Source organism: Excalfactoria chinensis, chromosome 10 (genome assembly GCF_039878825.1).
Source record: "Excalfactoria chinensis isolate bCotChi1 chromosome 10, bCotChi1.hap2, whole genome shotgun sequence".
Classification (NCBI taxonomy): Eukaryota; Metazoa; Chordata; class Aves; order Galliformes; family Phasianidae; genus Excalfactoria; species Excalfactoria chinensis.
The window spans coordinates 224,005-237,691 of NC_092834.1; the positions used below are offsets into that span (position 1 = coordinate 224,005).

Sequence of the window (13,687 nt, forward strand, 5' to 3'; positions counted from 1 at the left end):
CACAAGAAAAAAGAGACAGAGGACAGGTCAGAAAGTGACACCACAGACCGTTCCCACAGGCACCACAGGATCTACCTGTGGTATGATCACATCTGCCAGGGCTTTGGAGAGTCGGAAGAGCTCAGCTGTGCCTTCCAGCTTCAGCGCACAGTTGTGCTGCACGTCATACTTGATGCAGTCATAAATATCAGGGATCTTGCTGATGTCGTAACGCCCATTTTTCATGCGAAAATCTCTTTCCAGCTTACTCCAGCGTTGCAGCATCAGTTCTAAAGTCTCACTGTGGTAGAGCTGCAGGTCTAAACAGCAGAGAGCACAAAACCATATTCACATTCTGAACTGCTTCCATGCAGATCTCAAGAGGCAGCTATGACTGGCTTCTACCAGCACAGAAGGGCTGCGATTATTATGCCGTCCTGGAAAAGCCACCAGACCTATTTGAGCTGCATCTTAAACTGCAGCAGGAAACTACTTCTGAAATATGTGAGAAAAGTGAAAGCATTTGCCTTTCGACTTGTTTGTCACAGCACGTGTGGATGCCCCACCAGTGCCTTTATGACACCTCTGCGCTGTCATAAGGAAAGCTCTCAGAACTCATCAAATGATGACTGAAAATTCTTGCCTGCTGCCTTGATCTCCTCTCCAGGAAATGCCTGAAAAAGTCAGACCAATTCCTCCTGGCCATAGAGCTGCTGCTTACATTCTCTCTAAACCCAAGATACATTACAGCTCTCTCCAACAGCAGCTGAAAGCAGAACAGGAGCCTTTACATCAATCATGTATTTGGAATTCCACTATAGAATTTCTTTGCTATAGTCATATTATATAAACCGTGGTGATGTTTGGCAGCTGTGAAGACAGAAGAAAAAAACGGATCTGCTGCAGACCCTTTCCAGCTGTGACACTCACCTGCAGATTTTGGGTCTTCCAGTCGTTTTCGTATCTGGGAGGTGAGGTTCTCAATCAGGGTGAACACCTGGTTACAGATCTCCACAGGGTTCTGGATGAAGGTCATAGAGTTGAGCAAAGAAGCACTACCTGTAGGTGCTAGCTGAGAGAAGATATCAGCAGAGGTTAGTTAATATCTTTACAGACTGGGAACACAGCTACCCTGCTTTATATTAAGTACAAAAGTTGTGTTCCTAGCTGAGTACAATAAACTGGCCTCATCATAGAGGTAGTTTGGTGTGATCTTAAAACTGCTTTGGGACCAAACTCAGAGACAGCAAACAACTGCTCCTGTTCCACCAGACCTCCCTTTACCAACAACACTCATCCCTGTCTTGCTTTGCTTCTGTGCTTGAGCAAAGGGTTGCACAGCATTTTAAGTATTTATTGAAGGTGATTAATACATTTGGTAATGGTGATAGGTTTCAGCTCTGTAAATATATCTCAGAATCTGGGGGGGGAAATATCTAGGGACTTGTTGGGAAGCAGCTGCAGCACTCTTATTGGTCACTCTGCTGGATGTAGCCCATATTATCTGCTTTGCAGTTATCAGACACTGACAGGACTGCAAAATGGTTTATAGCCAAAAGTTCACATACACACACAGAGTGTGGATGTAAAATCTGGCAAAGGTGAACTGCTCATCCACAGGAAATGGGATTGGAAGCCATGAGAACTAGCACCCCAATCAGGTAACCTCAAATGCCAGCCTATCACATACTCATATTTACAAAACACAGTTTATCAAAACCATTTTCTTTGAGCACTCTCATGACAATCAGATGCACTGGGACCTGTTATAAGGAGAGAAAGGTCACGTGATAATGATTTGAACAGCACAGTGCAGAACTGTAGGGCATTTTCACTTGGACAAGGGTAGGGATTATTCCTTTTCCCCTCCTAGGTCCTGCTTACATCCTGCAGTTTTGACTAGAGCTGTTTTGAAACTAACAAAACTACTGCTCAAACACTGGCAGACTTTGGAACTTAAACCACAGGGAGCTCCAAAGATGCTTTACCTTTTCATAATCCTCTTCACAGAACTCAGCATCCTTCTGCATGATTTCATGTAGTCGTGCTTTCACTCTGTGTTGACAGCTGCTTAGAGAATCACTGTCACTGTCCAGGAGACCATTCATATTGGCACTTTTCACCATCTGCACCAGGATGGGGGTCAGCTCTCCTTCCAGGGCCAGCAGACCCTAAAACAACACAGGACAAGATTTTAGCTGTGCAAACCAACAGCAAACATTTCTGGCAGCTTCATGGCCAGCCTTCAATCAGCTTGAGTGAAACTTCAGCCGTCCTTGAAGAACATTTTTACAGCAATAGCACCTGTAGTCACTGATGATTCTGCCATGCTCATAGAGCTATTCTATCTAAACAGCAGCTCTGCCTGCAGTGGCCTCAGAACTGTGCAGGCAATCGTTGAGTAGCCAACACAGTTTGCTGGAAAAAGTTGATACAGCTCTAAAGAACAGCTCAGGTGACCACAGGGTCTCCCTTGGCTCAAGCTTCAACTGCAGATGAGCCCCACTCCTTCCCAACCTCCACTCTAGACTTCCCCAAAGACATTTCATTCCTCTCGTAAATCAGGCAGTCAGAGAATCACCCTTCTGGCTGGGCACTCATCCCAGGAACTAATTTTGTAGGAAATTAATATTCAGCAATGTGCTCCAACATTAAATACCAGCAACTCCTTCTCCAGTCACAGTCTAATACTGGGCAGCATATCAAAGGCAACAAGCACGTGCAGCCACAGCGCATTTCCAGTGCTGCCCCACACGCTTGCTATCAGCACAGTGCACCACTGCCCTTCCAACAGACAGGAGAAATTCCTAGGACAGATCCTTCCTTGTCACCAGAGGTTTTCCTTTAAAACTGGCAGATTCCAAAGACTAACGCAGCAGAGTCAGCAGATGCACAAGAGGGGAAGAACCTTTGCAAAAGCTGCTGCTGTCATCTGAACTCGTCCCTCATCTGAGGCGTAGATCTTGAGATCATGGCGGTATGTGCTGTGCAGTCTGAGCAGGCCACATCCAGGGAAACCAGCATAATCACCTGGAACAGACACAGGCTCAGAACAGTATTCTGACACCTCAAAAACTATCAGCCAAGTATACTGCAGAATACCACTACTTCAGGCAACAAGCTACCTAGCATTCAGACTGCTCCAAAACAGTCAGTTCTAGCCATCACATGAAGCCTGAAAATCTACTTCCCGTTAACTTGGCAAAGCCCATTTTGAGGGAAGGAGTGAGAATTCACCAGTAAAGGTCTGACGCTGCCCAAATTCTGCAGCAATCCTCTTCCAGCAGTCCATAATTGCCTGCTAGCTTGAATGTCCCTGTGAAGAATGAAGCTGTACAAAAGAATTGCCCCTTTTTATTTGTGCTTTGTACAAAATCAGTTCTGCTGCCATCAGAACCACCGCCAGAGCTATTTAACTGTAAGGCACCTGGCTTCCAAACATAACTAGTACAGCTACAATCCTCTTGTGGCATGGAAAGAGAAAAAGTTTATTTGTGATAGCGGAATCGATCAAAGGAGAGAGACTGGAAATAGGATAAAGCAACTCCTGCAGTTCTGAGTCTGATCCTCCAAAAACACTACAGTGGTGAGTCATTTGTTATTGGACAGAATCCCATGATGAGTTTGCAAAGTATTCAGTCACACCACATGAGAAGATGTAGACACTGCTCCAAGAGCTCTCAGCCCATAATTCAGAGAAACACCCTGCTAGACAAGGACAGGCATCAGACAGACGTCAGCTGCATATTTGGGCAAAGAGGCCGTGCACCAACTGCTGTGCAGGCATCTGAGCATCCCTTACACTGGTGATCACTTGGGCTAAGCAGCCTGGTACAGCCACAGGACAGGACCTGACATGCATGTAAGAAGCTTACCTTGGCCACCAGGATACATGCAGCGAAAGGCTCTCCCTAGCTCTTCTGCCTGGACCCTTCCTGCTGGTGTCAGCTCTCCACCCCATTTCAGCACCAGGAGAAGAGATGGGGAAGGCTCTCTGCGAGCTTCTAGGACACAAAGAGAAACTCCCTACATCAGATCTCAAAGCTGAGCTTGCAGTGGGAGAGGAAGAAGAGGTTGCTATCAGAACCTTGTAAAGCGTTAGCAGCACAAGCTTGAACCAGAGTCCCCCAGGAACCACGCTAGCAAGCACCAAAGTAAGAGACACCACTTTCTAAAGGTATGGAGGCTGACATTCATTAACATAGAAGAGCAAGACCTGTGGCACCATCCAGAGCACAGTGGTACACTACATTATGTATCACTCCAGCCTCTCTTATGTTGCTAGCAAATATAAGACACGCGTTGTTAATCATGCTTGCATCTCCTGAGGTCTTTACAGGTAAGACAGCTGCACACACACTTAAACACCAGGCGTTAAGGTCAAGGAAGCCATGTCAGATTCTTTACCTTCATCTTCACTTGCAGCTTTTGGATGTCCATGAGGCAGATACGTCAACTGCACCTTACGGTTGATGCCAGAAAAATGTCCGTACCTGTCACAGTGAGAAGGGGAAAAGGTGAAAGTAAATCGCCTGCACTCTCCCCGTGCCCAAAGGTCCCTAAGCAGCACACAGCAAAAATGCACCGACTTTCTGCTACAGCACCAACCGCCGTGGAAAAAGAACGCTGTTGACACGCACTTGTGATCCAGAATGCACACTCCGAGAAAAGCTAAATAACCTCCCCTAACGAAATTTAAATACTCATTTTCTTGCCTGCTCTTCAGCTGACAGCATTTTAGCCCTCTCATCCCACGGCAACTTCAATCAAGTTTTGCTGATTTCTATCTATCTTACACTTTTAGCGAGTGAATTATTGGGATCACAGACAAAGAATCCATCAGCCACTGTGAATGTAAGCACCCCTCTACTGGGAGGAAAGGCAGGAGAAGGAATCATGGTAAGAATTCATTCTCTGTGCTCCAGAAACGTGGCTTAAACACAGGCAGTGCCTGACTGCACCACCGCCAGCCACAGCTCGGAGAGGACTCGTGCTTCTGAGACAGCCACCACCACACTGCCTGTTGTGGCAACAACACGAAAGCTGTGGACACAAACTTCTTCTGGTGTTTGCCAAGCTGCCTCTTGTTTAATTTGTGATATCCTTTTTTAAAACCGCATTTGCTCCAACTTTATCAAAACACTTCATATTAAGGCGGCCTTTAAAGGACTGCAGTTCCTTTCCCACAGCAAAAGAAGCTCACCTTTGTCTCAAGTTGATTAGCTGAACACCAGACACACTGGGAACAAGAATCAACACCAGTTTTGATGCCAAGGGGAAAATGTTAACAGGATGGCACCTCTTATGTACAGCTGTAACTGAGGAAGGATATTCCAAGCTCTGGACAACTGCTGCCCAAAACATCAGCAGCCCAATTAGCTTCTACATCCCACGCTGAACCACGGCTCCGAGACAAACTCACAGCACCCCAACACCGGGATCCTTACATCTCCAAGACACTCTTCAGCTGCTCCAGTTTGGATTTCCGCTCCTCGATCTCACAGTCACTGTGGGTTCCCAGTTCCACCACAAGCTGCCGTGCGATGTCCAGCACTTCCTGTTGGGGAGCAGACACTACCTCAAACACACAGCAGTTTTGCCCCAGACTCACCATCATGTCTTGCGAGGCGACCCCAGGCAGCCTCACCCAGCACCACATCCGCACCCACACCCCTTACAGACATGTCCCTTCCTAAGAGGCACAGCTCAGGCAGAACAAACTTTCACGCTGCATTTTGCTCCACCCTCAACCTGCGCTCCAGCCCCAGGCAGAACCAAGCAGGTTCCTCACACTGTCCCACTCCCCATCCTGCAGCCGTTCCTCACTGGAGGCAGCCACAGCAGATGGCCAAGCTGCGCTGTGTCCTCCCAGCTCGGCAGTCTTCCCATCAGCCAGGAGCAGTTCCCATCACGCTCTCACCCTGCTGAGTGCATTGCGGGTAAGGAGTGAGAAAACAAGCGTTCCTGCAAAAGGCTGTTGCCCTTCTGAGCTTTTACTTCCTCCCAAAAGAGTGCCTCACACTGGGAAGCAAATTACCTTTATCTCCCACACAGTCACCCCAGACAGGACTCCCCTCACCTGTAGCTGCTCTGGCTTCTTCAGTTTCAACTTCCCTGTCTTGTAGCCATCATATTTCTCAAATAATTCAAAGAACCTGAACAGACAACAAAGAACCCTGATCCAGCAGCTGCTGTTTCAGCACTACAACTTTCAACCTTACGTATGCATTCACACTTCATTCTTCCAGGAGAGCCTGCAGTCCCAGCGGCTCCTTGCCATGCCTCAGAAATTATGTCAGAAATGATTGTTTCCAGGCTAAGAAAAGGAGGCAGCCGCTAACTTCCCATTTAGTGGGACGCTTTGCTTTGTAGGCCCGAGCAGAACCTGGCTCTTTCTCCCAGCGTTCACACAGAAGGTGACCGGAGTCTTAGGGGACGCCCTCAGCCTTGCAGAAGGAGCCAGGAAAACGCACAGCCTTCCATGCACTCAGCCCAGCCCTTCTACTCTGCTTCTTGATTCAGAAAATGGCCCCTCCTCACTTTCCAGCGACGCGGCACCTCCTTGCCTTGGCTCTTACCGGGGATGCTTAACTTCCATCTTCATCTTCTGCTTTGGGGTACGATCTCCGTGCCGGATGACTGCGATAACACAGCGAAGCTCCATCCTGGGGAAACAGAAGATACTCTGCACAGGTGTGACCATACACACCAGAACTGTCACCAGAGAGCTGGTTCCCATTGTTCTTTCAGTCCCAACACAGCGGCAGCTGGAGAACACGGTGCTGCTGGGCGACATCTGTCCCTCGGACAGATTTTGCCTTGGGCATTTGAGAAGAAGGCAGGTACTCACATGGTGCCAGAAGTCGTGGGGACGATGGGAATATCTTCTGCCTCTGTTGGGATGGACCAGGGAATATGGAACTGAGGAGCCAATTCCCGCATAATTATGTTTCTGGAAGAAATCAGAACGTAAAACTCACAAGAATTGCATTCCCCTGGTGCTCCACCTCTTGCCCGGTGGTTCTGCGGAAAGATTCAAGAACCACAGACAGAGCTCCTCCTCTCCTTCGTGCAGACACATCCAGAACACCACGTAGTTAGGGCACTGCCCAAAGGAACACAAAGTACTCTGCACACTAATACTGCAGCTGGGCTTCACCCACAGCACAACCTGAATTTTACATACCCGAGGATTTTGGCACAGTCGTCATAATACTTCATAGAGTTCTTCACGAAACTGAAGCCGTTCACATCACAAACAAAAGAGTGGCCATTTGCCCGTAGGAGGTCAAACCCACACACAGTTTGCTGCACAGGAAACACGAGACAAGGGATTCGTGAGCACCTGGCCGTTCAGCACACGGGCTGGAGATGCACAGCCAGGCGAGGCTCACACAGAGCCATTCCACAGGCCCAGACACAGACCTTAAAGGCGACGCAGACTTTCCGAGCGACCAGTTTCTCCATGGCAGTCAGCATGACAGGATAGCGGATTTCCTTCCCTTCGCTGTCCCGCTCCACCTTCCCATCCAGTGCGGGGGATTTGCGAGCCTCTGCATGGGCATAGTCAGGCCCAACAGTGTACACCTGGGAAGAGATTCAGTTCAGCCGACATACCCCCACTGACCGCACCTTCCGGAAGACTTTTCTATCGAGACTCCTGGAAAAGAGTGGATGGCCTCGACACCCACCCTCCAGCTGGGACCCGAGCTGCACAGCAGCACCTCACAGCTCACACTGATACTCCAGAGCCAACTCAGTAGCACTGTCAGCCCTCAGCCATCGCAGGCAGGAGGCACTCCAGGCTTTGCCTTACCTTTACATCAGTGCCATCCGTAGGCATGAACTCCTCATAAATGTATGAGCCCGTCTTCCTCACACTGCTCTCTGGGGAATACACGCTGCTCCGGCTGCCGATCTGAAAGCACAGAGCCAGCACCTCAGGGAAAACGATGGGGCTGCTTTTCTTAGATGGAAGAACAAGAACTGAAAGTTTCATCCTAAATGCAGAAAACTGAACGAACGCCTCTGAGAACACTCAGCTATCACAGCATACTCACTTACAGAGGACAAAAAAGACTCCAAAAGACAAAGAGGAGGTATGTGTGGGCTTTAAAGAGGAGAAGGGTTACTACAGACCACTGGGTTGACACCAATTGCTACAGGGATATAGAGCAAACAACAGCAGATGAAGACCTAGAAAGTAAGAAAGCGATAATGCACAGTGCTGGTTCACTATCGGACCAATTTTACCCCTTTCCAGGATGGTACGGCTGAACTTATGGCCAGCAGACCACACCATTTCACTTCCAGTCTCAAATGGTACATGTGTACACTAGCGAAGGAAAGTCAGTTCGAGATCGCTAATGGCAGATGTGTAACTGACTGGAAAGAAGATGCAGCACAGCTATTAACTGTGTGCTGGCAGAGCGCTGCGAGTAAGGCAGATTCCCAGTGGAATCTAGAAATAAATAGTGCATTTATTACATGTGTGAGCTACAGCGTGCTGACAAGGGCAGGAGAGCAAGCAGGAAGAGACTCTTACAAATTGTCCCAATGAACTGCGAAAGTGATGGAGAAAAAAAGCAGTGTGTAGTTCAACAAGGGCCACAGTTCTCCATGAGTGCCCCACGGGACACGTGGCAGGCAGGAGGTGGTGAAGGTGAATTCATCACCAGAACACGTCCTGCAATTCCCAGCGGGGCAGGGCTCAACTACAAGTCCTGGGAAGGTACAGATTCCCCCCAAACAAAACTTCTCTTTCCTCTCACCCGCCCCAGCTCTCCCTCCTGAAGCCACACGCTTCTCTCAGTCCCACAGCTTTAATGGTCCCAACAACAAAAAGGGGGATCCCCTCACCTTCCGAAAGAGCCTCTGGCTGCCCCCACCTGCTGAGGTTGGGTAGTAGATGTACACATTATGGTCTTCGGCACTGACAGGCTTCTCTACGAACGGCTTTGGGAAAACAGCTCCATTTACTTCCACGTGGTCCTCTCCTTCCACCAAGTTGCACTCTGAAGATAAAGCAGAGCAGTGGCACAGCAGGATGAGGGGTAGCAGCCCCAGCAAAGAGCTGAAGCCCTCAGTCCTGGGTGGCGAGCCAGTTCTGCTGCTTGTACCTCCGTTCTCAAAAGCTATCAGACTGCCACATCAGGCCTGCACGAGTTGATATCAGTGCCTGCTCTCTACAGGATATCTTAAACTGTACGTTTTGTAAAAGCTGCTTTCAGAAGAGCCTGGACACTTACTTACCTTCTGGTCTATCGGGGTCTCGATTGAGCACAGCATAGCGGGGCAGGTCTATTCCCTCTTCTTGAAGGATCCGATACACTTCACGCCTGAGGAGGACAGGAACAGTTAGAACCTATAGAAAAGTTTGGAAAGGGTAAAACTGCAGCTCTTTAACAAGGGTTACACGTCGGGGTGCCTGTCAGCACCTGCAGGAGCTCTGCTCACAACCTAGAGATGTGATGGAAGCTCTGGTGTCCAGCGTTAGACCTGCCCAGATGGAGCCAGTGCAGCCTGGCTGTATGCGTGCAGTACATGTCTGCAGGCTGGCTGTACCACCAGATGGCTGCAAAGCATCTTGAAGACCTTCACCAACATATGCCTGGAGCAACTCCCCTATGAGGAGATACTAAGTGAACTGGGTCAGTTTAGCCTTGATAAAAGAAGGCTGAGAGGGGACTTGATCCAGGTTTATAAATACCTGAGGTGTGGGAGCCATAGTGGCGAGGCTGGTCTGTTTTCAGTAGTGCGTGGGGACAGGACTAGGGGAAATGGGCTGAAACTTCAGCACAGGAAGTTCCGCATGAATGTGCGCAAGAACTTCTTTACAGTGAGGGTGACGGAGCACTGGAACAGGCTGCACAGGGAGGTGGTGGAGTCTCCTTCTCTGGAGATATTCAAGACCCGCCTGGACGCCTACCTGTGCAACGTGGTGTAGGGAGCTGCTTTGGCAGGGGGTTGGACTCGATGATCTCTAGAGGTCCCTTCCAACTCCTACAACTCTGTGACTCTGTGATTTTCCTTAGGGTCTGACCTGGCCTTTCTGCTCCCAGTTTCTGTCCCAGAATCCCACCCCACCACCTGGCTTGCCCACTAAGAGGGTGATCTTTATGTCTCAGTGACAGCCTCATTCTGGGAGACCACTTCCACTTCTGCCTTCATTCAGCCATTCCTTACAGCACATTTGAATCAGAAAACAAAACACCCTTAAAATCCTTTGCTAAAGAAATTTCCATCTCATTTGCTGGTGGTCAGGAAGAAGCAGATTGCACAATAAGCTGAGAAATCTGACTAAGAGGGAAGGGGCTCTGCTGGATCACAGACACCTACCTGTCCTGAATATAATACTGCATATCAAGGTCATTAATCAAGAACGGCTTGCACAGCTTGGCATAGGCAACTGCTTTATCCAGAGGGAATCCTGAAATACAGGAAAAGGAAGGAGAGAATGAACGGAAGCTCCCTTGTCCAGACTTTAGGTGGGCTGAGGCGTACTGCAGAATGTTACCTTTGGAGTGGAAGGAGATGAGGCAGTCACAAGGAGGCCAGTTCTCCACCGGTTCATTCAGAATAACGTCCTCCCCCATAATCACCACTGTGATGTACTCAAACTTGCACAGACGCTCCAGAATCTGCGTCATGGGCTTTGATTTGGACTTTTTGGTCATGGCACAGATTCCAACAACAATCTGCCGTTCAGGCGGCTAAGAGAAGACGCAGAACAGGTTAGCACAGGTCAGCTGCTCTGCTGAATTAAAACTGCAAGAGAGTGGGAGTGCAGCAGTACAGAACAAACACGGGATTTTCTTCCAACCCTGTGTGCTCGCAGCTTTTGCTAGACTCAGATCATGCACACTTCCATCTCCCAGCAGATTGCTCTGGTGGATGTCATGAAGGAGCAGCCAAACACCGCTGCTTCTTTGTCAGGCACTATTACGCCTCCTCTGGATACTACTGCTAAGGTCAGAAATAAGTATCTGGCAATCAAACATACAGCAGAGCTGGAAGCCCGCATCATGGTCTCTGGCCCAGAACTCAGCCGGACAGCTGGCAGATATGAGAGGACTCAGAGAAGAGCTGCAAGTGTTTTATAGCAAAACATGCTGGATGCTTCCCAAATGGGTGCAGCAGAGGACTGTGCAGAGCCCTACAACGTCCACATGGGGGAAGAGGAGCTCCTCTGAACCGCAGAGGAGGAAATGTCTCCTCAGTGTGCCCGAGGCAGCACACTTCTCTGGGATGGACAGGTGATTTTCTCAGGAATGAAGCGAGGGCCATTCCACCCCACTCTAAAGTAACACGCTCAGCCCATTCCAAACCAAACCCCACCACCACCACCAGCTACCACCGAGCCGAAACAAGTCCCAGACGAATCATGGGAATGAGAGGGTAGAGTTCTCACAGCAGTGCCCTTGCCCAAAGGTCATGCGGTGACAAGTCACAGCCAGTCACCAGTTCCTCCATATTGTCTTTGGAAAATCTACTTCCCCTCTCCTAAGGAGCAGGTCAGCATATGCTGCTGCCAACGTTTTCTAACTGTGCTGCAGGATAAACCCGTGTGAGCCCCCAGAGGCTGCACAGAGACAGGATAACGGCTGATTAACGTTCTGCAAGGTCCCTACGTCCCATCCTGGGAACAAGCTTCAGTCCCTTTGTCCAGCCCACCGAAAGGAAGGATGAAGGAAGCACATCCAAACAGAAGCTCCTTACAGAGGCCATTGAGGGGACTGAAAGGGTGGGCTGAACAGAAGCCAAAGGCAGTCAGGAGCTGGAAAAGATTCTCCTTTTCTGCAGCCTGTTCCTGGAGGCTACAGAAAAGAGCAAATGCTTCCTCTGCAGAAATCTCTGCCCTGCTCATAACTCCCACAGCTTTCCTCAAAAAAAATAAAATCCCTGGTGAAGTAGCAAGGTTTACAGTAATGCTGGGGTTAAGCTGCTAGGAGAAGGAAATCTGCTGCTGTAGCTGGAGGAGACCTGCAAGCCAAGAGACCGGGATTTACTGCAGCAAGAGGCACCGGGTCCAGCAGCACAACAGTACGTCAGAAATGTCACTGCCCTCCGTATGGCTCTGCCACACTGCCCGGGGCCACAGCCCTGCAGCCCTCACAGCCTCAGAAGTCGTGCAGGCACAGCCCAGAAGCCGGGAGCTCCTTACCGACTCCTCCTCTTCATCATCTTCAAAGAAATCCGTTTCATCCATCTTCACGTTTGATCCCAGGAAGTCTGTCTCATCATCCCGGGAACCCACCACAAACCGGGGAACGGGATTCTCTCCCTCACTGGAGGTCGTCAGGGACGACATGGCAGCACCGGTGGCCGACCATCCCGCTCTGGAACCACAGTGCAGAGAAAGGGGTGATGAAGGGCTGGGCCAGGGCTGGCACTGCTGGGAGCAGGGAGGGAGTGAGCCCAGGGCTGTGCTGCATGGGACACACAGGGGTAAAGCCTAAAGAGAGCAGTGTGCAGGAGAGACCCTCGGGTGGGAGGGGGTCCGGGATTCAGAACCATTTGGACAAGGATCTCCGCTTGCAGAGAGCCCTCTGGCATCAGCCAGGAAAGGGGCAGTGGCACTGCTGGGTGGAATCAGTTTAACCCTTACAGTGATGCATGCTCCAAGCGCCGTCTGAATCACGCAGTGGGGGGGGGGACACGCTCGCAGCCTTGTGCACCCAGAGACATCAGCCGGGACCCAGAAGTTGGGATGAAGCTCAGCAGGGTGACGGTGACCTTCCAATAGCCAATTTTCATCCTTTTAGCTCAAGAAGACCTGCAGTAACAGAGAGACAGTAAGAGAGTGGTTTGAGAAGCATGTGAGTCTAAGGGGGAGGAAAGGAACAAAAGCAACAGCTTTGGAGAAAGAGGTCACGGAGGAAGCAGCAGCAGCTCAAATGCAGGTTTGCAGCTCAGGGCTCCTGAGTTGGCAGGTTGGCTGTGATCTACCTGTGAGCACGGGGTCTGGTCAGCAGGACACAGTCTGTGCTTCAAAAACACCAGGAAAGGAGCATGTCCTGGAGCAGCACTGACTGCCACGCCAGCAGCTGAGCTGAACGCACATATGTGTCCTCCCCCCAGCAAGGACACAGCTGTTCACCTCTGCCCATAGCTGCGCACTCAGAAATGCCGAGTGGTTGCCCTTCACCTTGACTGCCTCCCTCCTCCCTCTGCCCCAGCACAGGAAGTGCAGCCTGGAGCAGATGACTTAGCAAACACCTCATGCTCTTATTTCCTACACATGGGCACTAGACGCGCCCTTCCACTGCTCCTCATGCTATCATATGATTTCCAGCCTTCCCCAGACTGACAGCTGATGCATCTTCTAAGCACACCCACCCCGGCAGCCCATACGCCACAGAAGAGTGTACAGTCACAGGCAGTATGGGGACCCATTCTTCCCTGCCAGTTCTCCACAAAGCAGGGATGGACTCAAACGCCTCCAGCCTGCAGGCAGGAATCCAAACAGGCTGGCAACAGGCAGAAGGAACAAACAGACAGCGATCCAATTGCCTCTGCAGAACCCTTGGAAATAGGCAGAGAAAGCAGGCGTGCCTCCGTGCAGAAGGGCACTCACAGAAGGGCAGGAGCACGGCGCTCTGCGGGCAGGGGGAGCCCCGGGCCGTGCGATGTGACACGGGGTGACACAAAGCGACGCAGCCCAGCTGCCACCTCCCACACGAGGACACCTCCACCGAGATCACACCGT

The 13,687-nt window shown here is 50.3% G+C and overlaps 1 protein-coding gene across 8 annotated transcripts in view; it reads right to left on the reverse strand.

Annotated features, from left to right (window-relative positions):
- The window catches only part of PPIP5K1 (diphosphoinositol pentakisphosphate kinase 1), a 41,644-nt gene that overhangs the window by 25,028 nt on the left and 2,929 nt on the right, over positions 1-13,687 (reverse strand). For 5 of the 8 annotated variants that reach the window (XM_072345156.1, XM_072345155.1, XM_072345154.1 and 2 more), the window contains exons 2-20: positions 12,587-12,754; positions 12,143-12,317; positions 10,496-10,691; positions 10,318-10,408; positions 9,232-9,317; positions 8,839-8,993; positions 7,796-7,897; positions 7,405-7,566; positions 7,166-7,287; positions 6,830-6,931; positions 6,558-6,644; positions 6,059-6,134; positions 5,427-5,536; positions 4,387-4,472; positions 3,855-3,983; positions 2,888-3,009; positions 1,968-2,150; positions 910-1,051; positions 76-299 (exon numbers count right to left, since the gene is read on the reverse strand). In XM_072345156.1, coding sequence (XP_072201257.1) covers positions 76-299; positions 910-1,051; positions 1,968-2,150; positions 2,888-3,009; positions 3,855-3,983; positions 4,387-4,472; positions 5,427-5,536; positions 6,059-6,134; positions 6,558-6,644; positions 6,830-6,931; positions 7,166-7,287; positions 7,405-7,566; positions 7,796-7,897; positions 8,839-8,993; positions 9,232-9,317; positions 10,318-10,408; positions 10,496-10,691; positions 12,143-12,289 — 2,322 coding nt within the window. In that variant the 5' untranslated portion in view covers positions 12,290-12,317; positions 12,587-12,754. Of the gene's footprint in view, positions 1-75; positions 300-909; positions 1,052-1,967; positions 2,151-2,887; positions 3,010-3,854; positions 3,984-4,386; positions 4,473-5,426; positions 5,537-6,058; positions 6,135-6,557; positions 6,645-6,829; positions 6,932-7,165; positions 7,288-7,404; positions 7,567-7,795; positions 7,898-8,838; positions 8,994-9,231; positions 9,318-10,317; positions 10,409-10,495; positions 10,692-12,142; positions 12,318-12,586; positions 12,755-13,687 lie in introns of those variants that run through there. The other 3 variants (XM_072345153.1, XM_072345157.1, XM_072345149.1) reach the window with 2 other exon arrangements.